General features: G+C 40.7%; 1 protein-coding gene across 1 annotated transcript in view; it reads left to right on the plus strand.

Annotated features, from left to right (window-relative positions):
• Positions 1 to 26,359, plus strand: part of LOC125261055 (male-specific lethal 3 homolog) — an 89,303-nt gene that overhangs the window by 59,789 nt on the left and 3,155 nt on the right. The window contains exons 7-8 of the mRNA XM_048179604.1: positions 5,575 to 5,703; positions 5,956 to 6,116. Coding sequence (XP_048035561.1) covers positions 5,575 to 5,703; positions 5,956 to 6,116 — 290 coding nt within the window. The remainder of the gene's footprint in view (positions 1 to 5,574; positions 5,704 to 5,955; positions 6,117 to 26,359) is intronic.

Raw genomic sequence — 26,359 nt, forward strand, 5'->3', positions numbered from 1 at the left:
ATGTTATCTTGATTTGTTCTACTTCAGTCATGACTGTAAAGTTCTTTATTGAGTTACTGAATTTATTTACATAGAGATCTCTTATAGGAGTGTGTATATACATACATATATCATACATATGTGTGTGTGTGTGTGTGTGTGTGTGTATATATATATATATATATATATATATATATATATATATATATATATATATATATATATATATATATATATATATATATATATATATATATATATATATATATATATATATATATATATATACATACACACACACACACACACACACACACACACACGTACCCACTTTTTATATATATATATATATATATATATATATATATACTCACCTAAAGGATTATTAGGAACACCATACTAATACTGTGTTTGACCCCCTTTCGCCTTAATTCTACGTGGCATTGATTCAACAAGGTGCTGAAAGCATTCTTTAGAAATGTTGGCCCATATTGATAGGATAGCATCTTGCAGTTGATGGAGATTTGTGGGATGCACATCCAGGGCACGAAGCTCCCATTCCACCACATCCCAAAGATGCTCTATTGGGTTGAGATCTGGTGACTGTGGGGGCCATTTTAGTACAGTGAACTCATTGTCATGTTCAAGTAACCAATTTGAAATGATTCGAGCTTTGTGACATACATGGTGCATTATCCTGCTGGAAGTAGCCATCAGAGGATGGGCACATGGTGGTCATAAAGGGATGGACATGGTCAGAAACAATGCTCAGGTAGACCGTGGCATTTAAACGATGCCCAATTGGCACTAAGGGGCCTAAAGTTTGCCAAGAAAACATCCCCCACACCATTACACCACCACCACCAGCCTTCACAGTGGTAACAAGGCATGATGGATCCATGTTCTCATTCTGTTTATGCCAAACTCTGACTCTACCATCTGAATGTCTCAACAGAAATCGAGACTCATCAGACCATGCAACATTTTTCCAGTTTTCAACTGTCCAATTTTGGTGAGCTTGTGCAAATTGTAGCCTCTTTTTCCTATTTGTAGTGGAGATGAGTGGTACCCGGTGGGGTCTTCTGCTGTTGTAGCCCATCCGCCTCAAGGTTGTGCGTGTTGTGGCTTCACAAATGCTTTGCTGCATACCTCGGTTGTAACGGGTGGTTATTTCAGTCAAAGTTGCTCTTCTATCAGCTTGAATCAGTCGGCCCATTCTCCTCTGACCTCTAGCATCAACAAGGCATTCTCGCCCACAGGACTGCCGCATACTGGATGTTTTTCCCTTTTCACACCATTCTTTGTAAACCCTAGAAATGGTTGTGCATGAAAATCCCAGTAACTGAGCAGATTGTGAAATACTCAGACCGGCCCGTCTGGCACCAACAACCATGCCACGCTCAAAATTGCTTAAATCACCTTTCTTTCCCATTCTGACATTCAGTTTGGAGTTTAGGAGATTGTCTTGACCAGGACCACATCCCTAAATGCATTGAAGCAACTGCCATGTGATTGGTTGATTAGATAATTGCATTAATGAGAAATTGAACAGGTGTTCCTAATAATCCTTTAGGTGAGTGTGTATATAAATATATATAAAGTGGGTACAGAAAGTATTCAGACCCCCTTAAATGTTTCACTCTTTGTTATATTGCAGCCATTTGCTAAAATCATTTAAATTCATTTTTTTTTTCCCTCATTAATGTACACACAGCACCCCCTATTGACAGAAAAACACAGAATTGTTGACATTTTTGCAGATTTATTAAAAAAGAAAAACTGAAATATCACATGGTCCTAAGTTTTTCACACCTGGATTTGGGGATCCTCTGCCATTCCTCCTTGCAGATCCTCTCCAGTTCTGTCAGGTTGGATGGTAAACGTTGGTGGACAACCATTTTTAGGTCTCTCCAGAGATGCTCAATTGGGTTTAAGTCAGGGCTCTGGCTGGGCCATTCAAGAACAGTCACGGAGTTGTTGTGAAGCCACTCTTTCATTATTTTAGCTGTGTGCTTAGGGTCATTGTCTTGTTGGAAGGTAAACCTTCGGCCCAGTCTGAGGTCCTGAGCACTCTGGAGAAGGTTTTCGTCCAGGATATCCCTGTACTTGGCCGCATTCATCTTTCCCTCGATTGCATCCAGTCGTACTGTCCCTGCAGCTGAAAAACACCTCCACAACATGATGCTGCCACCACCATGCTTCACTGTTGGGACTGTATTGGACAGGTGATGAGCAGTGCCTGGTTTTCTCCACACATACCGCTTAGAATTAAGACCAAAAAGTTCTATCTTGGTCTCATCAGACCAAAGAATCTTATTTCTCACCATCTTGGAGTCCTTCAGGTGTTTTTTAGCAAACTCCATGCGGGCTTTCATGTGTCTTGCACTTCCGTCGGGCCACTCTGCCATAAAGCCCTGACTGGTGGATGGCTGCAGCGATGGTTGACTTTCTACAACTTTCTCCCATCTCCTGACTGCATCTCTGGAGCTCAGCCACAGTGATCTTTGGGTTCTTCTTTACCTCTCTCACCAAGGCTCTTCTCCCCCGATAGCTCAGTTTGGCCGGACGGCCAGCTCTAGGAAGGGTTCTGGTCGTCCCAAACGTCTTCCATTTAAGGATTATGGAGGCCACTGTGCTCTTAGGTGCAGCAGATTTTTTTTTTTGTAACCTTGGCCAGATTCTGTGCCTTGCCACAATTCTGTCTCTGTGCTCTTCAGGCAGTTCCTTTGACCTCATAATTCTCATTTGCTCTGACATACACTGTGAGCTGTACGGTCTTATATAGACAGGTGTGTGGCTTTCCTAATCAAGTCCAATCAGTATAATCAAACACAGCTGGACTCAAATGAAGGTGTAGAACCATCTCAAGGATGATCAGAAGAAATGGACCGCACCTGAGTTAAATATGTGAGTGTCACAGCAAAGGGTCTGAATACTTAGGACCATGTGATATTTCAGTTTTTCTTTTTTTAATAAATCTGCAAAAATGTCAACAATTCTGTGTTTTTTCTGTCAATAGGGGGTGCTGTGTGTACATTGAGGAAAAAAAATGAACTTAAATGATTTTAACAAATGGCTGCAATATAACAAAGAGTGAAAAATTTAAGGGGGTCTGAATACTTTCCATACCCACTGTATATATACATAGATGATGAAACGTCTTCCTGCAAGACTTTCAGTAGACACAAAATCAAACTCCAGTTCATCTGCATACAATTCAGTAATGCATCAACCCTGACTAAGGTCTATTGTTTTATTCATATTAAAGGGATAGTTCACCCCAAAATGAAAATTTTATTTATCTGCTTACCCCCAGGACATCCAAGATGTAGGTGACTTTGTTTCTTCAGTAGAACACAAATGATGATTTTTAACTCCAACCGTTGCAGTCTGTCAGTCATATAATGCATGTCAATGGCAACACAGTCTATGAAGGAAAAACAAACATGCACAGACAAATGCAAATTAAACCCTGCGGCTCATGACGACACATTGATGTCCTAAGACACGAACCAATTGGTTTGTGCGAGAAACCGAACAGTATTTATATAATTTTTTACCTCTGATACACCACTATGTCCAACTGCCTTGCACACAGCGTCCGGTGCGTGAGGTGTGTATGCCTCTGGCATAGTTTAAAGGATTAGTCCACTTTAAAATAAAATTTTCCTGATAATTTACTCACCCCCATGTCATCCAAGATGTTCATATATGCTTTATAAACACAAATGATTGCCTTGCACATGCTTCCGCTTTCCGTATTCTTCAAAAAGCTTACGCTGTATGTCCTACGTCTTCCTTATTCAACTTGCGGAACGAACGCGATGCCAGTTCCGTTTTTACGTAAGTAGAATAGAGAAGGGTAGGACTTACAGCGCAAGTTATTTCAGTATTTATTATGTATTTCAGTCGATTTCACTCATCTCAGTATAGCAGTATAGTTTGGGAATAGCCAATATGGCAATTTACTAATGTAACTTGTGTAGTAAACGACACCGCACGTCCATCTGCCCCATTCATTCACACTGAGACACAAAACTTGCAGGATTCATATTTAAACAATCTTTTTGTGGTTTAATATTCACAGACACTATATCACGATTAGAATAAAGAACTTAAGAATAAAAAAAAACTTTCCATTCACAATCATCAGCTTGATCAAGTTGATCATCGAAATTGAATTAAAACCAGTCATGCTCTTCCTCTGAGGCAAATCCTTTAAAATTATTCCTCACTGTGTCTCAAAACGATGAAAAGTACATGAAACTGACTAAGCTTGATGCGTTTTTCTGAGCTGATGTGGGCATTCACTCTCTGTTGCATGTATCGCTCAGTGCATGCGCTCTGTGGGTGGCCGCATTAGTGGATAATGAGATGACTCGCGAACGACTGACGACATCTCACTTTTCAAACAGATTACATAAACAGAGTATATTTGTTTTCGATTTGACTTACATGATTTAAAACCTGACATTTCAATGTTTCTTTAGACATGTCTCATGTTTGTGTGATTAGGATTCACTAAGTTACAGTTCATTTTCTGAGGACTATCAGAATGGACTTTGTTCAGAGAGAGACGACAGATCATTTTTACTCTGAGTGTGCACAAATAAAAGAAGACATTTCACAGATTAAAATGATGTATAACTCTTAATTGTCCAATATTTATGGAGTATTTTGAGTATCTTGATAAGAACACTGATAAGAAAAAAAGCAAGGTAGTATCGCTGACACAACAGCTGACTTGAGGGTGTTAAATCATGAACACAACTAATTTTAACAAACGCATACATACTAACACAGACACACATGGTTAAATTGGAAAGTGAAAGTGACTGAATGAAGCCGGTAATGAATCTATGGAAAAGAGTCAGTTAACCACCTGAACAGAACCATCAGTTTCTTAGGCTACAGCTTAGACTAAACCTGTTTTTAGTTTAGTATACTTGCAATGCCTTAGCCGTTGGATGAGTGTCCGGATGCAGTCTCAGAAGAAAGTCTGGTAACACTTTATTTTAAGGTCTTTTAACTAGTTGCTTATTAGCATGCGTATTACTAGAGTATTGGCTGTTTATTAGTACTTATTAAGCACATATTAATGCCTTATTCTGCATGACCTTATTCTACATTCTTAATCCTACCCAATACCTAAACTTAACAACTACCTTACTAACTATTAATAAGCAGTAAATTAGGAGTTTATTGAGGGAAAAATCATAGTTAATAGTTTCTATGTGTTCCCTATACTAAAGTGTTACCGAAAGTCTTGATGGTTCAGTAGTTCGATGGTGTTGAATTTGCAGTTCTCCAGGGTTGAGTTAAGATGAACTTCAGATGTATTAAACTGACTCTGCTGTGGTTGAGAGAGTCCTCTTTCCAGACCAGGTATGTTACAACAGGGCTGCACACTGGGACAAAGGCTCCGTGGCATCACTATTGGACTAGATGTCTCCAGTCCTTTTCACATTAACAGCAACTAAAAGAAGAAAGAAGAGAAAGAGTCTTATTTGTATTATTTGTAATCTTAATTTACATGACTTGGAACATGGAATTACACATATGTTCTTCTAACTTTAATAATATTCTTTTACACAGAGGGAAGAACAAGAGCCGCAGACCAAAAGGGAGAGTGAAGATAAGAGCATCACTATAAACATTGACATCCCTGATGTTCTCAAGAAGAAGCTGGAGGATGACTGTTACTATATCAACAAAAGAAAGAAGGTATGCACGTGTAACTCCTTTGATAACACGTACATAAAAGAGCATGATTTAATGCGGACCAGAACTTAATTTAATGTCTCAATTCTAAATTAAGATGATTGAAGTGGAAACATCACAACATCTCTCCTGGTCTACCTATAAGCTCAGAATTACTTTGGTTTCTTGATTGCATAATTAGTCTCCTTTAAGGGCATTGTCTAATGTTAACAAAAATGATTATTTAATTTTGTTTCATTGTTTCATTGACAACAGCTGGTGAAGCTTCCATGCCTGATGAATATAGTAAACATTCTGGAGTCCTATGTGAAACACTTCACCCTAAATGCAGCTTTCTCAGCTAATGAGCGCTACCGGTATCCTCAGAGCTCCACGCAGACCAATATGATTCCGCACTATATGCCACCTGAGAGGAAGTAAGTTGTATCCTTTTTTGTCTCTTTGTTAAATTGATCATATACATAATGGTATGCTGGCTGTCCATCCATGCCTTCGACTCCCTGCTTTTGGTCTGAGACACTGGGATAGGTTCGAGTTGAATTTCACTCTTAAAAACCTGTACGAACCCTGGATTTGTAACTTGAATGTGCACGTGCACATTATGTATCTTCTGGTGTGCGCAGTCGCTTCATTATTTTAGCTGTACAAGGACAGTCCATAGATCTTATTCAGAGAAGTGCCATGACATGTATGAAAGCGAGGCTGTGAGGGAAAGACTTGCTGAGTTCTCAGTGGCATCCGCTGTAAAAAGCTGTATAAAGCTCCTAGATCACTTATACTTTTCCACAACTCATGTTGTCTGGAGTTTTTTGTCTAGTGAAATTTCTTTGAAAGATATTTTTGCAGTGTTTCATCAGCAGAACAATCCAAAAAACACATTAAATAACAGTTCAACCCACTGAAGAGATGTCTATCTATCCCCTACACTCTCGCTTTCATTCCTGTAAAAAAATCAAAGATGGCGCTTTTGCGAATAAGATCTATTATGCTTTATGATGTTGCAAACTCAAATGGTCGATCTTTATCACTTTCCCAGTAGCTTGTGAAAATAACAGAAATATGAGTACAAAAATACATTACATTTCTCCAGTCTTTGTACTGTATTTTTGTATTTATTAGGGGTTCAAGCACGAAGTGCTGAAACCCTATTGTAATTGTAAGGATTTTTATTATTTTTCTTCTCCCCTAAAATGAATCATGCTAGAGACTTGAAACTTGGCCAAATGATAGTCCTCAATTTGGGGAGTTATGACCCCAATTGGCCAATAGGTGGCGCTACAGCGATCAAAAGTTGAAAATCGCTAATAACTCCTAGACCGTTTGTCCCAATTTAATTTCCACCAGGGAAAATTTTCCGCCATTTTCAATTTTGTCCAAAACCTACTTTCCAAAACCTACTAGTCTTAGGTTTTTCGCCCAATCGGAACCAAACCAGTGCAGAAATGTTCTCTGGAGTGTGAATATCAATAATTATCAAAAGTTGAAATTTTGATTCACGGTCGTTTAGGAGGCGCCAAAATGTATGATGTGGGCGGAGCCACATTTACTAAAATGGCTATAACTCGAGAAGGAAATGAGATATTTGCACCAAACTCGGTACACATGTGTATGGACTCAATCTTTGGCCACGATAAAAAAAATTGCGTCGATTTGACTAGGTGGTGCTATAACCAAAAAAAACCCCATGAAAACAGCTGTAACTATGCAACCGTTAGTCCGATTGGCTTGAAATTTGGCATGCAGTAGGCGTTTCTCAATGTCAAGGATACTTCCTTGGCAGGACTGGTCCTTCCAAGTCACTTCCTTCAGAGGCTAGGCGAAGCTCCTCTTTAGCATTCGGAGAACACGTAAATGGAACAGACTAGCAAGTGCACGTCATTGCGTCATACCCCCTGGTAAACAGCTGCCTGTTTTCTACACGGAGACGTATGAACGCCTCCGTTTGTTCCTTGGTCCCTGTTTAAAAAGACGAGAAAGCTATGAATAACGCTGTGAATGGTATAATGGTATAATATTAATGTTTAATTACTTTGGACAACTTAACTAGTTATTTATAAAAGAAATGCCGGTGACGGCAACCAAGCTAACAATTGTTAAATGACGGTCCGGTTCAGTTAGCCATCAATAACGTAATTTGTATTTGTATAATTTATAATATCAATACGGTAGTAATTTATACTGGCATTTAAACGTTAAACTTTATTTATCTGACATATTTACTACAGTTACAAATGGTAACAAGTAAATATACTTACATTTGAAAGCATATTGCCCGTTAACGTCCAACATTTGTTTTAAATTTTTTGAACAAGATTGCAAAGCTGCGCGCATAGGATTGTGGGTGATTTGAGAGCGCGAAGAACGTGAAGGCTACACATATGCATCCTTTCCTGTATGTGGGATATTTTTCGAATGAAGGACTCAGTCCTTGTTTGAAATTCCGAGGATCCTCGACATTGGAACAGTCCTTTGACGGATGTCGATGACGTAGCATCCTCGAAATTCTGGCTTCCGAGGATCCTTCCTTGACATTGAGAAACGCCTAGTGTCTTGGTCCAAGGGAGCATGATAGTCTATGCGGACATTGGTGTGTCTCAAAAAACATGGCCGCCATCGGCCAATGAAGTTTGAGCACCTGTTAGACAAAGTTAATGAATGAATGAATGAATGAATGAGGCATTTATATAGCGCTTTCATATGTACTACTGTACACCCAAAGCGCTTTACAATCATATCAGGGGTCTCTCCTCATCCACCACCAGTGTGCAGCATCCACTTGGATGATGCGACGGCAGCCACAGTACAACGGCGCCAGTGCGCTCACCACACACCAGCTGTAGGTGGAGAGGAGAGAGAGTGAAAGAGCCAATTCAATGGATGGAGAACATCCATTGGAGAACAATTGGAACGAAACTCAGTGGGCATGTTCGACTCACGGGCCTAGAGGTCTGTAAGAATTTTGAAAGAAATCGGCCACTAGTTGGCGCTAACAGGTATTTACGCCTCTGTAATCATGTGGTGTTTAACAGATCCACACAATATGCATATCATAATGTGCAAAATGTATATAACTCTGGGTGTGGTCAACTTATTTTCACACAGCAGATCTGTAAACTCAGCCGTGTGTGTTAAGGCTGCATGTACAGACTGAAGGACAGCGATATCCTGCCAGCTTGGAATAAGATGCTGGTGTTGCCACTCATCAAAAAATATTCAGGATTTGCTCCAAAACTAACTGTGATATTTAAAAAATGAAATATCGTTATCATTTTAATCATGTTAACAAACAAGACACTCTACCCGCACTTCAAGAAAGTTAGCTTGCCAGAGTGGATGTCTTTTGGATTACATGAAAATGACCCGTTAAGGCTCCACCATCTACGAAAAAATTAATAATCATATTTTCCAAAATTCCTGCCTTGATCAACTTGATAAACTCCTAAGTAGTGCTGAGTTATTTGCTGATAAATAAAAAAAAAAGTTTCAGAATTTATGAAATACTTTTTTGAACTATGTACTGCAATGTGTCAAAAACATCATAACACTCAGATAGTCATGAGTCATGTGTCATTTGAAAGGTCTTATGGAGTAGAATACAACAAGCATAATTGTTTTGGACTTTGGACTAAATTTGAGTGAGTTTTTGTACGTGAAGCCCCGCAAGACCCATATATAAATAATATACAAATGTGGCATTTATGTCACATTTTCCTTCGTAACCTCATGAAAAATGCTCTGATTGTGGAAAATCATTATTTTCAGCAGATTCTCATGATTTTTAGCAATCCGTCAATCATGAGATATTCCTCACAGAGTTACGACACATAAAACCCCACAGGCACACATAGCTAAGTTAAAGCAAATTTAGCTTTCACATGAGGTTTTTCGCTTGTAACTTCATGAAACATGCTCCGATCATAGAAAATGGCACATCATTACTAGGGGATGCTCCCATTTAAAATAAGTCCAAAATCAACATAATACATTGTTTCGATCACAAGATATTCTTCATGGACAAACAAGTGTAAAAATACCCATTAGGAGGGTGTCAAGGGCTAAACAAAAAGCTAACCTTGGTTCCAAATGCTATAACGGTAACACTTTACTTGAAGGGGTGTGCATAAGACTGACATGACACCTTCATAATCATGTAATTGACACATGTCATGAATATGAAGGAGGTTTTATGAATGTTTATGACAACTGTCATTAAGTGTCATTCGCTCAATTATGTCATTTTTAATGCAAAGATGACATTGTTTGAGATGTCCGAGTTATGACAACTTGACATAAACCAACACATCATAACCTGTCAGTGTCTTTGTCATGACAACTTGACATCATTTAGCTTAATGGGTTAACATTACATTAAACTGTCATGTGGTTGGTTTTGACATTGGCTGTCATGAGGCCATTATAATAGTGTCATAAATATGTATCTTGAGCTCAAGTACAGTGGTACAAATTGAACTTGTCATTAAAATGTCATTAAGTGACAATACTCTGACAAATAATTTTATAACAGCGTCATGACTATTTTTCATTTCATGTTTTTTTTTTTTTGTTTGTTTTTTTTTTTTTTTTTTTAAGTTTCCTCCATCAGAAGGTCAGATAATAGACAATTTCAAATTTCGTAAAAAATATGACACTGTTATAAAATAATGGTAACACTTTATTTTAGGGTCTTTTAACTAGTTGCTTATTACTATTAGCATTCATATGGCTAAAATATTGGCTATTTATTAGTACTTATAAAGCATATATTAATGCCTTATTCTGCATGATCTTATTCTACATTCTTAATCCTACCCAATACCTAAACCTAACAATTAACTATAATAAGCAGTAAATTAAGAGTTTATTGAGGGAAAAGTCATAGTTAATCGTTTACATATGTGTTCCCTATACTGAAATGTTACCAAAATAATGTAATGTAATGTTAACCCATAAAGCTAAGTAGTTTTTTTTAAGTTTGATAATTAATCTGCTATGTCATGTTTATGACAGGTTATGATGTTTTGCTAATGTCAAGTTGTCATGACAAAGACACTGACAGGTTATGATGTATTGGTTTATGTCAAGTTGTCGTAACAAAGACATCTCAAACAATGTCATCTTTGCATTAAAAATGACATAATTGAGCGAATGACATTTAATGACAGTTGTCATAAACATGCATAAAACCTCCTTCATATTCATGACACGTGTCATGTCAAGATTATGAAGGTGTCATGTCAGTCTTATGCACACCCCTTCAAGTAAAGTGTTACCAAACAGAATTTTCATCCTATCTTATTTCCATCCTGAGTTGTAAGAAAGATATGTAAAATTGTATTTAATTTTTTGTCTTTTGTTAGCAGTTTCATTGCATGAGAATGTCCATATGCAATGATTTTTTTTCTAAAAAAGAATTGGCTGTATAAAAAAAAAAATCAAACAATACTTACCTTTTGACTCTTCTTGCTATAGTTTTGGAGTTATGAGTCTTTACTTTTGTGTATGTCACTGAGAAAAACAACTTTTAAAATGCCGGGCTTAAATGGTTAAAATACTATAAAATAATATTATTATATAGTGTCTTATGCGAATTAGCTCAAAAGGGAAATATGAATAATTAATCATAACTCGTTATAATTAATTATAAATATTTGAATCAGTTAATAATTAACTTGATATAGCTGAATTAATATTACAATCAATTAATCTGTTCGGCCAGCGAACACTCAGTATTGATCGTCTATCAACTCTTCACAAAAGGTGTTTTCCCTTGTCACAGAAAAATATTGCTTTCTTTGGTAGCTGTGATCGTAATCATTATCAGGGACATTAAGCAGATCAGAATCAACTCGCAAGAATGTGCACACAAGTTTTATTTAACTAAATCATGAACACCTAGCTAGACTAAACACACACAAACATACAATTCATGCATAGATAGGAAATGCGAGAGTGGAAATGAATTTGAAACGTAGCATAACAGGAAAATGGAGCTATGAAACGAGTCATTTAACAAGCTAGAAGAACCATCAGTTTCTCACTCTAAAGCACCTTTGTTAACAAAGGGGTTCAAACTTAATACTAAATCGTCATGTGTTCAAATGTACGATACTTGCAAATTGCCTTAGCTGTTGAGGAGCATTCGGATCTGCAAGTTGAGGAGAAATTCTTGATGATTCGGTCCGATGGTGCTGAAGTTGTAATCAGTATCTTCTGCATTGAATGAAGAAAATGACGACAAACTTACGCTGTTAATTTGACCCTGTTGTGGTCGGAAGTTGCGCATGGTTGAAGTGAGTGAGGCCTGCCAGCCCGGTTCTGGGATCCCAAGTGACAGTAGTATCAAGTGACACTAGACAGATCTGTAATATCAGCAGGAAGAAAGAGAAAAACCAGAAGAGAGAACATGATCTGCATGTGGGCTTTTAACCTCTACAGAAGTCACACCTTTGAGTTTTGGCTTGACCAATGAGAATACTGCATGCTGTGAAGATTGACTTTTACAATTGTGTGTTTGATAGATCCAGATGCTACAGGCTTGATCTAAGCTGCTCTTCTTCATGAAAATTAAAAAAGTGTCTCCTCCTAGAGTTTTCAAGCTACAACCACCAAACTCAGATGGTCAGACCTTCAGACTGTTCCGACTCAGGTTGCTATATTTTTTGATCCAACTTGAAAAAATGAAATTAAAAATGAAGATTAAAAATCATAGAAATCCCATAAATTTACATTGAGGGGGTCAAGACTTTAAAGGTGCCCTAGAACCAGTTTTTACAAGATGTAATATAAGTCTAAGGTGTCCCATAAATGTGTCTGTGAAGTTTCAGCTCAAAATACCCCATAGATTTTTTTTAATTAATTGTTTTAACTGCCTATTTTGGGGCATCATTAACTATGCACCGTTTCAGTGCACGGCCCCTTTAAATCACGCGCTTTCTTGCTCCTCTCGACGGTAATACAGTGCATTTACAAAGTTCACACAGCTAATATAACCCTCAAATGGATCTTTACAAGATGTTCGTCATGCATACTTCATGCATGTGTTGGATCATGTGAGTATAGTATTTATTTGGATGTTTACATTTGATTCTGAATGAGTTTGATAGTGCTCCGTGGCTAAAGCTAACATTACACTGTTGGAGAGATTTATAAAGAATAAAGATGTGTTTATGCATTATACAGACTGCAAGTGTTTAAAAATGAAAAGAGACAAGAGAGCGACAGCTCTCTTGTCTCCGTGAATACAGTAAGAAACGATGGTAACTTTAACCACATTTAACTGTACATTAGCAACATGCTAACGAAACATTTATAAAGACAATTCACAAATATCACTAAAAATATCATGTAATCATGGATCATGTCAGTTATTATCGCTCGATTTGCTATTTTTCGCTATTGTTCTTGCTTGCTTACCTAGTCTGATGATTCAGCTGTGCACAGCTCCAAACGTTAATACTGGCTGCCCTGGTGTAATGTCTTGAACATGGGCTGGCATATGCAAATATTGGGGACGTACATATTAATGATCCTGACTGTTACGTAACAGTCGGTGTTATGTTGAGATTCGCCTGTTTTTCGGAGGTCTTTTAAACAAATGGGATTTACATAAGGAGGAGGAAGCAATAGAGTTTGAAACTCAATGTATGTTTTTCCATGTACTCAACTCTTGTTATTCAACTATGCCAAGGTAAATTCAATTTTTGATTCTAGGGCACCTTTAATACAATAACTCTATTAGAGTATTTAAAGTGGAAGTTAACATTATTTAGTAAATGAACACTCTAATCAAAAATTATTAGGGCTGTCAGTGTCATGATGAATCACAGGAAGCAATTGCAAGTTACAAGGTTTATTGTAGAGAGAAAACAGAGATGGACACAAACAGTCGATGAATGGTGCAGGCTTCCAGTGACGCAGGGACTGAGATGATCCGTTGGTGGTGAGTGAAGGTGACGAGAAGTGACGTGAAGATAAATCCAGGGTCCAGACATAGAACGAGCAACGTAGACAACCAACTGGACTGAAGACGAGATGAACAGGAACTCCGGTCAGGAACAGACGAAACACTCACGACACAGGACACCAAACAACGATCTGACAATGGAGATGAGAATGAGGTGAGTATATATAGGGGAGTGAATGAGCAGCAGGTGATGGGATGATGAGCGGCAGCTGGATCCGCTGATGAGCCGCGTGGCCTGGACACGCCCACAAACACACTCGCACACACACAAGCACAAACACACCCACAGCTGTCAAAACACAGAGCACGCGACAAGAAGGAAACAATGTATCTGTGAACCGTGACAGTACCCCTCCTCCTAGGGACGCCTCCTGGCGTTCCCCGACTCCCTTACCTGTCGATTGTAATCATCGATAAGGGTGTGATCCAGGATGTCTCTGGCAGGAACCCAACTTCTCTCCTCCGGTCCGTAACCTTCCCAGTCCACCAAGTACTGAAATCCACGTCCCCTCCGCCTCGAGTCCAGAATACGGTTGACCGAATAGGAAGGTTCCCCATCTACGAGTCGCGGCGGTGGGGGAACCGGAGCAGGCGGATTAATATTGGAATGAAAAACGGGTTTGATCTTGGATACATGGAAGGCGGGATGAACTCTCCTGTACGCTGGAGGAAGTTTGAGGCGGACTGCCACCGGACTAATGATCTTGGTGACAGTAAACGGACCAATAAATTTGGGAGCAAGCTTATTAGAGACGGATCGGAGAGGAATGTTCTTAGTTGAAAGCCACACTTTTTGACCAACGACGTATACGGGAGGCCTTGACCGGTGGCGATCGGCCTTGGCCTTGGTGCGCTCCCTCACTTGGAGAAGAGTCTCTCGGGCTCTCGTCCAAGTGCGGTGACACCTCTGGACAAAGGCGTGAGCAGAGGGGACCGCGACTTCGGATTCCAGACTAGGAAAAATAGGTGGCTGGTAACCTACGCTACACTCAAACGGAGATAGGCCCGTGGACGACACTGGTAAAGTATTGTGCGCGTACTCCACCATCGAAAGTTGCTGACTCCAGGAGGAAGGATTCTTAGAGACCAGACATCGCAACGTTCGCTCCAAATCTTGATTGGCTCTCTCAGTCTGGCCATTGCTCTGGGGGTGAAACCCTGAGGACAAACTAACCGTCGCCCCCAGCAATCTACAAAACTCCTGCCAAAATCTGGACACAAACTGGGGACCTCTGTCAGAAACCACGTCTATCGGGAGGCCATGAAGCCGAAAGACGTGGTCAATGACTGTAACCGCTGTCTCCTTGGCTGATGGTAATTTGGGCAAGGGAATGAAATGAGCCGCCTTCGAGAATCGGTCCACTACGGTCAAAACAACCGTGTACCCTTGGGAGGGTGGGAGGGCGGTGATAAAATCTAGCGAAATATGTGACCAGGGTCTCGAAGGGACTGACAGCGGTTGAAGCAACCCATCCGGGGAACGATTGGAAGTCTTGCCAACGGCACAAGCTGAGCAAGCCAATACAAAATCGCGGACGTCCCGAGCCATGAGAGGCCACCAGAATCGTTGCTTGACTAAAAATTTAGTTCGACTGACTCCTGGATGACACGCTACGTTGGAGCAATGACCCCATTGAATGACCACGGACCGTAGTTGCTCCGGCACGAATAAGCGGTTCGGTGGACACTCGGGCGGAGGCGTTACCCCTTCTAGAGCCAACTTGACTCTCGATTCGACCTCCCATGTGAGAGTGGAGACCACTAACGTCTCAGGTAAAATGCACTCGGGAGTAGACGGGCGTTCGGAACGATCAAAAATACGAGACAAAGAGTCGGGTTTGATGTTCTTAGAACCCGGGCGGTACGAGAGAGTAAAATCAAAACGTCCGAAAAAAAAGTGCCCACCGAGCCTGCCTGGAGTTCAACCTTTTGGCAGTTCTGATATATTCTAAATTCTTGTGGTCGGTCCATACAATGAAAGGCACCCCAGAACCCTCCAACCAATGGCGCCATTCCTCCAAAGCCAACTTGACTGCCAGCAACTCCCTATTACCAATGTCGTAGTTGCGTTCGGCGGGAGACAATCGATGAGAAAAAAACGCGCACGGGTGCATCTTATCGTCTGCGGAAGAACGCTGGGATAACACTGCTCCTACCCCCACCTCTGATGCGTCGACCTCTACCACAAACTGCCGTGATGGATCAGGGGCAACAAGAATGGGGGCTGAAACGAAGCAGGCCTTCAGTTTGGCAAACGCAGCCTTGGCTGCGTCTGACCACCTGAACGTAGTTTTGGGAGAGGTCAAGGCAATCAGAGGCGAGGCTAGTTGGCTGAAGTTGCGAATGAACCGCCGGTAAAAATTGGCGAACCCCAGAAACCTCTGTAGGGCCTTACGGGAATCTGGACTTGGCCAATCCACCACAGCCTTAACCTTCTCAGGATCCATGCGCACTCCCTCAGTCGACACGATGTACCCTAGGAAAGGAACAGACTGTGCATGAAAAACGCATTTCTCCGCCTTGACAAAAAGCCCATTCACTAACAACCTCTGAAGCACTCGTCGAACGTGCTGAACATGCTCCTGGAGAGATGAGGAAAAAATCAATATGTCGTCCAGGTAGACATATATGAACTGATCAACCATATCTCTCAGCACGTCATTGACGAGTGCCTGGAAGACCGCTGGGGAGTTGGAAAGCCCGAACGGCATAACCAAGTATTCAAAGTGCCCCCTGGGGGTGTTAAAAGCGGTCTTCCATTCATCCCCCTTCCTGATGCGAACCAAATGATAAGCATTTCTTAAATCCAATTTTGTGAAAATGGACGCTCCCTGCAACCTCTCGAAAGCTGAAGACATTAACGGCAAAGGATAGGTATTCTTTACCGTAATGTTGTTCAGCCCCCGGTAGTCAATACAAGGTCGCAGGGACCCGTCCTTCTTCCCCACAAAAAAGAACCCCGCCCCCGCTGGAGAAGAGGAAGGGCGGATGAACCCGGCTGCCAGTGAATCAGAAATATATTTCTCCATGGCCTCCCTTTCAGGAACCGAAAGGGAATATAACTTGCCTTTAGGCGGAGACTTTCCTGGCAATAAGTCTATAGCACAGTCGTAGGGACGGTGCGGAGGAAGAGAAGCAGCCCTAGACTTACTGAACACCTCCTTCAGGTCGAGGTACTCAACGGGCACGTTAGACAGATCCACTGCTTCCTCCTGTAAAACAGAAACAGAAACGGACGAACAGGCAGAGACAAGACAAGACTTATGACACTGCTCGCTCCAGGCCACGATGGAGTTCTGGATCCAGTCTACCCGGGGGTTGTGTCGGATCAGCCACGGATGACCAAGGACAACGGGGGTCTGTGGAGAATCAAAAATGAAAAAGGTAGTCTGTTCTGTGTGATTTCCGGCGGTGATCAGGGTGACGTTCTCGGTGCTGTGAAAAATAGTGGGGAGACTCTGTCCATTGAGTGCGTGCACGGCGATACTGTTGGTGAGAGGTCTGAAGGGAATGTGAAGTCTTATGGCAAGAGATTTGTCCAAAAAGTTACCTTCAGCACCGGAATCCAGTAGTGCACTGCAGTCGTGAAGATGATTGGACCATCCCAGTCTCACCGGGAGGAGGGTGGATGTGGTTGAGGGCTTTCCGGCGGAGATCCCACCCGACAGTAGCCTCAAACTTACTGCCGGGCTTGCCCTTTTAACGGGCAGTTGTAGGCGAAATGACCGGCTCCACCACAGTATAAACACAGTCCCTGGGACCTCCGCCTCTCCCGCTCCTCCCGGGAAAGCCGAGCTCGACCCACCTGCATGGGCTCATGGTCTTGAACGGGGCTGACCGTGTCCACGCTGCTGGAGCGAATCCCCTCCGCGCTCCTCTGGGCTGGAATCCTCCGCTCGACCCTGGTCAGCCGAGCGTCCACCCTGAGCGCCAGGTCAATGAGTTCATTAAACGTGGTCGGAAGGTCCAGCGTGTAGATCTCCCGCTGAACACGGTCAGCCAGCCCATGCAGGAACATGTCCCACTGCGCCTCCTCGTTCCAGTGGCACTCAGCCGCTAGTGTACGAAATTCGATGGAATAATCAGACACCGACTTCTCTCCTTGGCGAAGTTCCGCCAACTGCCTGGCGGCTTCTCTCCCAGCGACCGACCGGTCGAACACTCTCTTCATCTCCGCGGCGAGTGACTGGAACGAGGCGCAGCATGGGTCTTGATTCTCCCACACCGCCGTCCCCCAAAGAGAAGCCTTCCCCGTAAGGAGAGTGAGCACAAAAGCCACCTTACTCTGCTCCGTATTAAATGTCCGGGGCTGTAGAGCGAAATGCATAGAACAACGTGTCAAAAATGCTCTACAGAAATTAGGTTCACCTGAGTAGGCTTCTGGCACCGGAAGACGAGGTTCAGGACTGGCGGCGTTCTCTGGTGTGGGTGGGAGGACGGCCGGTGTGGGCGGCGCAGCGGGACCGCGGAGAAGCTGGAGCTGTTGGGTGAGCTCGGACACCTGCGTCACTAAAGCCTGCACAGCTCGCCCGGTTTCATTAAGATTTCTCTCCTGGGAATCCATACGACGCATGTTGCTGTTGATAAACTCCTCTAGGGTAGTTTGCCGGGCGCTTGCTGCTTCCGTAGCTTGGTCAGATCGTTCTGTCATGATGAATCACAGGAAGCAATTGCAAGTTACAAGGTTTATTGTAGAGAGAAAACAGAGATGGACACAAACAGTCGATGAATGGTGCAGGCTTCCAGTGACGCAGGGACTGAGATGATCCGTTGGTGGTGAGTGAAGGTGACGAGAAGTGACGTGAAGATAAATCCAGGGTCCAGACATAGAACGAGCAACGTAGACAACCAACTGGACTGAAGACGAGATGAACAGGAACTCCGGTCAGGAACAGACGAAACACTCACGACACAGGACACCAAACAACGATCTGACAATGGAGATGAGAATGAGGTGAGTATATATAGGGGAGTGAATGAGCAGCAGGTGATGGGATGATGAGCGGCAGCTGGATCCGCTGATGAGCCGCGTGGCCTGGACACGCCCACAAACACACTCGCACACACACAAGCACAAACACACCCACAGCTGTCAAAACACAGAGCACGCGACAAGAAGGAAACAATGTATCTGTGAACCGTGACAGTCAGTTGATTAAAATATTTAATCGTGATTAATCGCATGATTGTCATGAGTTAACTCGTGATTTAATCACAATTTAATCACACATTTTAATCTAATCTTTAAAAAATTTTCCGACAAAACAGCTGATCATAGCTTGTAGAGGGTGGGTTTTATTTCTCATCTCCATAAATAAATCTAGTAGTAGAGCTAATGCAAGGGCTGGAATTCAATTCAATCTTTTTTATTATTATTAAATGCTTGAAAGAACAATAACAATTGTCATCATTGTGGGGTTATCCTTTACTAAAACTTCCTCGTCGTCATAGAGAGCAGTTCATGGTTGCATAGCAACGACAGACGCCACAGGAGCGCAAGCGCTTTGGAAAGGCGAAACCGACTGTGCTTTCCACGTGTTTTTAGACGCGACATGTGAACGTCCCCTATCTTTAGGGAAGCGGCACAGTGAGCTGCTTCTGGGATGCTTCCAAAACGTGTCGCGGCACGGCTAGTGTAAACGCAATCATTGAATAGAGTGGCCATAATCATTGAATACGTGCCGCAGACGCGTGCAGTGTAAATAAGGGGTAAATAAGGAGTTATCCTTTGCTGAATCTTCCTCGTCGTGGTGGAGAGCGCAGTTCATGGTTGCATAGCGACGACAGACCCCACGGGAGTGCACGCGCTTTGGAAAGGAGAAAGTGGTACGGCTGTGCTTTCCACGTGTTTTTAGATGCAACATGTGAACTATGGCTGCATCTCCATTTCTCCAACTATGGGCTAAGCCACGGGTTAATCCCACGTTAATAAAATTAGTGCCGTGAAAAATGAATTAGTTAATGCATTATTAACGCATTAATTTTGACAGCCCTAAAAATTATATTAAAAAAAACACAACAAATGTAACACTTTAAATGAAAAGAGATGTTTTCTTATAACTTTTGTAGCAAGGGTGCCGCCATCTTGCAGTACTACAACCTGTGATGTCACATTGTTGGTTGCCTAAGTTCAATAGATACAACGGTAGAGAGACAAGACACACAGTGGAGGACAGATAGATAAAGATAAAGACAGAGACAGTAGCTATGTTTACATGGACACTTTTTGTTTCAATGAAATCATCCCGAATGATGAATCCGAACATAGTGTTTACATGAACACTAAATAAAGTGGTAGGGTTGTTGTACGTGTTGTCACAAGTGTCAAATCGGAATTGATTTTTTTTTTTACATGCACAGTTACATGCACACAAACAGTTTCCCACTGTTTGTGCATAATATTCTGCTAAATTTCTTCTTTTCTTTGTTTTAAAGAGCAGACTTAATATTTATCTATTTTGGGTCCCAATTATGAGACTACGAGTCAAGTCAAGTCACCTTTATTTATATAGTGCTTTTTACAATGCAGATTGTGTCAAAGCAGCTTTACAGTGATAACTGGTATGTAATTTTGGCTGCACAGCAGCTCTTAAAGAAAATGGTGTCAATGCAGGCAGATCAAAACACTGTTGAATATCAAATGTCAAGTGTCCCCACCTAAGCAAGCCAAAGGCAACAGCAGCAAGGAACCCAAACTCTAACAGGTGACATCAGGTGGCAAATAGGTGTTAAAATGGAGAAAAAACCTTGGGAGAAACCAGGCTTAGTCGGGGGGCCAGTCCTCCTCTGGCGAACAGTGCTTTGTTACGATTCAAGTAGCCATCATAAGTCCGATGGGATCGCAACATTCAAAGTATTTATAGCATTAAGTATTTATAATACAACGGTTCACGAGCACTTGAACCGTTGTATTGTGTTGCTTATATTTATCAAGCAGTAAAAAAAAAAAAAAGCCCCTTCCCGTGCCCAAAACAAGGCATCTGTGGTTGAGAGTCTGAAACAAGGACTGGTGGGATGATGTCTTGCACCAACTTCACAGACGATGAGTGGGGGATAAAAAGGGAGGTCATTATTGCATTGCTCTTGGATGTAAACATGAGTTTTACAGTGTTAAAGCAAAGGACAAAAGGGTATTTTTTTTCTGATATACATTCAGACAAGTCCCACTGCCTCAAGATTTGGGCCCTCTATTGGTAAATAACTTGATGGCAGATATTATGAGTATTTATTGCTTGTAACAATTACAGCAACTAGGCAGAAAATCAAAGGCCAGAATCGAAACTGTAATAATCTTCATTAATCCAGCAGAGCAAACCAACCCCGTGACGTCACATGATGTAGTACTACAAGATGGCGGCACCCTGGCTACAAAAGCTGTAACAAAACATCTTTTTTCTTTTTAATTTACATTTATCATATTTGTTATATATATTTTTAATTGGAGTGGAAATCCATTTACGAATTAATAATAACTTGACTGACTGCTTCATTTCCACTTTAAGCTTCATCCACTATGTATCTATCACTGGTAAATCTTAGCAACTCGCTTAGGACATGTTTGCAAAATGCTAAATCATGCTAGCAACATGATAATTCATGCTACCAGTGTGTTAAAACATGTTAGCAACGTGTTAAATCAAGCTGGCAACGTGTTAAAACATGTTAGCAACATGCTAATTAATGGTAGTGTTGGAAACTTTTTCCCTCGTCGAAGCAGAGACCAGGAGACTTGGATGTATCTTCAGTAGGATTCTTTATTGAGAACACGTGCTGTCGGAAGCTGCAGTCATCAAGTCTGACTAAGGCATTGTACTTGGTAGTTCATATACATTCAAGGGGGAGGGATCAGCCCATTCCCTACATTTCCCAGCCATGATCTAATCAGCATAACTGTCTCATTCAAATGCATAGGTGCTAATCCAATCAGTCTGACAGTATCGCCCATACCTTTACATTATCATAGAGACAAAGGCACTGCTGTATCTTGAGCTTGTCCTGCCAAATTGTCAGGAAGAGCATGAAGACAAAAGGTTAATTTCACAGACCCCTGGGCTGCCTGCCTTGATCTCCTTATTATCTTTACCTCAAAATGTAAAATACAATGTACATAACCTTTTCAGTTCATATACTATTACATTGAAACCTAGATATAACATAGTACAAATTTGTAATCCCACAGTAGTAACATACTAATCATGTTAACAACCTTCTAATTCATGCTAGTAGCATGTTAAAACATGCTTGTAGAATTTTTTTTTTTTTTTTTTACTTTCTCTGAGTAAAACCTTCAAATTTAATGGTTTTCAAATTTATTTTAAACTTTCAGACTCGGCTTTGTCAAGCCAACATCGAAGTTTGTCATCAAACTTTACTTGGCTAGTTTCTTTTGAATTTCTTTGGCCATGATAATCGTGTAGTGAAAAATGGTGACAGCACTAGTTCAGAGTATTTACCTGTAGCCTACATTTATTAACACTCTACCGCATGCATTATGATAAGTCTATAGAAAAAAATGACTCTTTTTCTTTACTTAGAATGGCTTAACTTGAAGTGCTGTAAAAAATAATTGGATAATATTATTTTAAGGTACTTTATGATATGTTGCCATATGGCAACAACGTACAATAGTGGAAATAACTTAGAATAAGTGTAAGTGTATATAGTTAATATTTTTCCTCAGAAATGTTGTTTATTGAATCAATTGGTGCTATTATAAGCTTTAGCAGTAAATATAAACAACAACTTATACTTATTTTCCAACATCATGTGCTTTTATTTATTCCATTCCCTTTTGCTGAATAATGCTTTATATTCTTTGAATTTCATTAAGTTTTTCGTGAATATTATTTAAATTGCAAATGTAGACAGTTAAAAACAAATCTAATACTGTTCATGTATCATGAAACATTGACGTAAAACCAAAAACATTGCAGTTCATGAAAATTCAACATTACGCAATCTTATGAGAGGATGGTTATGAACATGATCCCCCCCATAATCCTTGAAACTTCACCTTTTTTCTGTACGAAACTTCAAAAAGCATTTGTTTTTTCAGAGGCGAGGCACAGGTACACATCACATTTGGTGCATTTCACCCTAACAGTACACTTACATCCACTTGCACCTGCCTTTTTGAGACACCATGTGTCAGTGGTAGGTCTGGGCCAGTAGTACTGTCTGTGGTGGCAGGTCTCTGATGTTGATTTAATCCATAATACAAATGCCATGGCAGTCCTTAACATACGACTAATCAACATTATATCACTAGCATTAATGTTTTTATTGTTACAGCTTAATAGACTGCAGCTGGCCTTTGCTAGCTAGCTAACCTATTATAATAACGTCATTCCATTATTGCGCAGTGTTTCCATATGGCAACACATTTTATCGATTTACCAAAAACTAATTTCATAACTTTTTTGAGTGGTAAATATGTCATCATAACTTACCTGAGATGATGTTAACAATGTTTTTGTGAATGTGACATGGGTGGGTCCTTGTTTGTGACTGACGTTTTAGTTTGCTTTCAGCAACTACCGACAAGAGACAGCAGTCTGTCAGAAATCGCGCCACAGAAAAAAATTGCATGTCATGTGACTTAACCAAAGCACATCATTGGCTAAACTAAGGTCTTCTCTTACCAACAAAAAAAAACGAGAATGTTCTCTTAAAGCGACAGTGGCAAGAAAATTAACACAAAGAGTATGTTGCCATATGGAAACACTATGCGGTAGAGGGTTAATATTTGCCCTGTTGTATGTAGTGATTCAGGCCAGCTTCTTTTCTTTTCAGCTTCTTTTCTTGCACGCTTTCCCCTAAGATGCAACCATAGGTATCCTCCACATTTATTAGGTCCTGTGCTAGATCAGTAGCCGCGTTTCTACTGTCGGGCCAAAGGCGAGCGTGCTAGTGCGTGCCAGACGCTTTTCCACTGTCACTTCTGGGGCTTGATTGAGCTTTGTCGGGGCTTCCTCGGGGCCATCGGCCAGGGTTTTTAGGCCAGCTGAATCCCATGGTCCAAAGCGGGCCAGCTGGGGCTTGAGGAGTAGTCATGAACCGAGGTGGAATTTACTAGACTAGATTCTATTATTATTCAAAATATGTAAGCCATTGAAATTAAAAGCCTAAATAAATGGAAGCAGGAACAACTGAATAGGTATGTGTTCTCTTTTTATGTGAAATGGTAAATATCAATTAGATTCAGCATGACCGATGTGCACTCCTGACACAAATTAATACATTACTGTTACTGTAACATTTTTTATCGTAAAACATTGGTCAAATATTGATGTTGGAATCTTAAGGCTTTAAGTAAAGAACAAACGTTCGCTTCAGTCATGCTCGTTTTGCGATCTAGCTAATTTTCAGTTAGCTGGTGAAATTAAGGGCGGGTTTTAGGGAAGTGCTGAGGGGCTTCTGGCCCGACAGTGGAAATGCAACTTGATTTTGGCCTTGGTGCTTGAGGTCCGAGGCTGTTGGCCCAGCACGGCACGTTGTTAGCCCTGGCTTGCACTAGCCGGACAGTGGAAATGCGGCTAATAAAACCTCTTCCCACAACTCATTTAATGAGATATGTATTAGGCCTATATATTCATTTAGATGTCAGCCTTTTGTGAAGATGACTATTGCAGATTGGGTAAACTCAGTGCAGGCTAGAGATTCTTCAGAAGGACTTTTGCTGCAGATATGCCATCCTCTGCAACTATCCTCTTGCGAGCATTTGGAGAAATAATTGGCAATGCAGGGCTCTATGCTAACATTTTTCTTAAGGAGCACTTGTGTTCCTAATAAAAAAATTAGGAGCACAGTAAAAAATTTATGATGATATCTGTCCCTTTAAATTAATTTCCAGAGGCATTTTTACCATTATAAGAGCTTTTTTTCCCTCATTTTCTTATTAAATGTATGCCATATTTTGTATGCCAACATGTCATATTTTGTCAATTTCTTATATTAAAATGGACAATTTGTTTTTAAATGTTAAACAATAAATTCAGTTAGAACAATAAGACCGATTCAGACTATTACCAATCAAATTAAATCATCAAAAACAAAACAAAACAAACAAAAAAATATATTAAGTGGCACAGAAGCTCTATCTGAAGTGATATTTATTTAGACATTTACATAGACTGTTTAATGCAGCTCACTAGTAAATAATGAATAAAGAAATTTAGAAATATGTAAAAATTAAACTTTTAAAGTTTGATATTTTAAATAGAAACAGTCTATGTAAAGTGTAAATATGAAAATCAGCCAGTAGGTGGTGGGTGGCAAGTCTTAAGGCCTTTGAGGCCTTAATGAGTCCGAAATTTTCGCATGCATTTTTTCATATTCGTAATCCTAAAAAATCGTCACACACAGAGACCTTGCACACTGAGTCCGATGCATATTAATGAATGCGTTGCGAAAAAAAATCGCAAAACAATACAAAATGAAGTCTTCAAGCAGTGAGCACGATTTAGTTGTCCTCTCTCTCCTTAAAAAGAGGAAATATTGGGTCCATCCAATTTCGAGATTGCATAGAGAGAAAGGAGAATTCACCTCAACAAGGAGCTGTGTGATTATCCCGAGCGTTTCAAAGTTTACTTGTCAGTCGCTCAGTTTGATGCTTTGCTACTGGCACAATCTGTCTTTATATTCGGTCTCTTTGTATTCCTCACGTTGTTTGTCATTCAGTGCTGCTGTTTTGTGCTGTAGGCAACGTGGATCAACTTGTCAGATGTCATTTGGGATTTTTGCGTTTGCGTACGGTGGCCCTGAATTGTCAAAACGTCTCTCAAAATGCGTACCACGGATGCGAAAAATGCAGAAGATCGAACCTGATACGAATATTTTTTTGACGGACGAAAGTTTTGGAGGCAGTGTGCAAACGTGATTGACGTAACGAGAGGTCGAATTTATTTTTCAACGTGCGAAAATTTCTCAGTGTGCAAAGGCCTTTAATGTGTGAGTCATTCATTCAATCCTTCAAAACACAGATTCAATCAAGAATCACTGTTGCTTGGAGATTTGCAGGTGTTCTGGCGAAATAGAGCAACAACAGACAGTATTGTGGCTAAAATGTTAGGTAGTCACTTAATATCACCTTGTATATTGGACTTTTGTAAAAAAAAAAAAAAAATGTTTCCCTGCGACGCAACCAGAGCTGAAGTTTTGGTGCAGGTGGTTTGTTTTGTTCAGCCGCAACACCAGTTACATCACTTGGCCACAACAGCACCGTCGAGTTTGTTATTGTACTGTTTTGTTGTTGGTTTTCATTAAGAATAATAATGAACCTATACAATTCAAGCAATTGCCGCTACTTCTAAAACAAAAGTAAAATACGCACGGGCGTTCATAATGGTGCATGTATTTTTTTTTTTTATTATTAATTTTTGGTGCCTTTTTTTTGCCCCAAGCCCCCGTTAATTTCCGACCTTGCTTATGATAATCCAAATGTAGCTTTTCCAATTAATTTGGCTGCAAAGAAACATCAGCATCATGAGACGGTCTGGTAAGTGCACATGGCTGCATCATACCCATTTCACCTTGTAAACAATCTTTAAAGTGTGGTCTGTCGCACACATCTTTTGGACTTGCTCTGCTGACTGAAGCAAAGTCTTTGAAATAAGGCATGAAAAGCAGCCTATCGCAGTACGAAACGTAACTGTTGCTCAGTGTAGATGCATTTTGGGAGTTGTACTTTTTATTCCG

This window comes from Megalobrama amblycephala, unplaced genomic scaffold (assembly GCF_018812025.1).
Source record: "Megalobrama amblycephala isolate DHTTF-2021 unplaced genomic scaffold, ASM1881202v1 scaffold253, whole genome shotgun sequence".
NCBI classification, from domain to species: Eukaryota; Metazoa; Chordata; class Actinopteri; order Cypriniformes; family Xenocyprididae; genus Megalobrama; species Megalobrama amblycephala.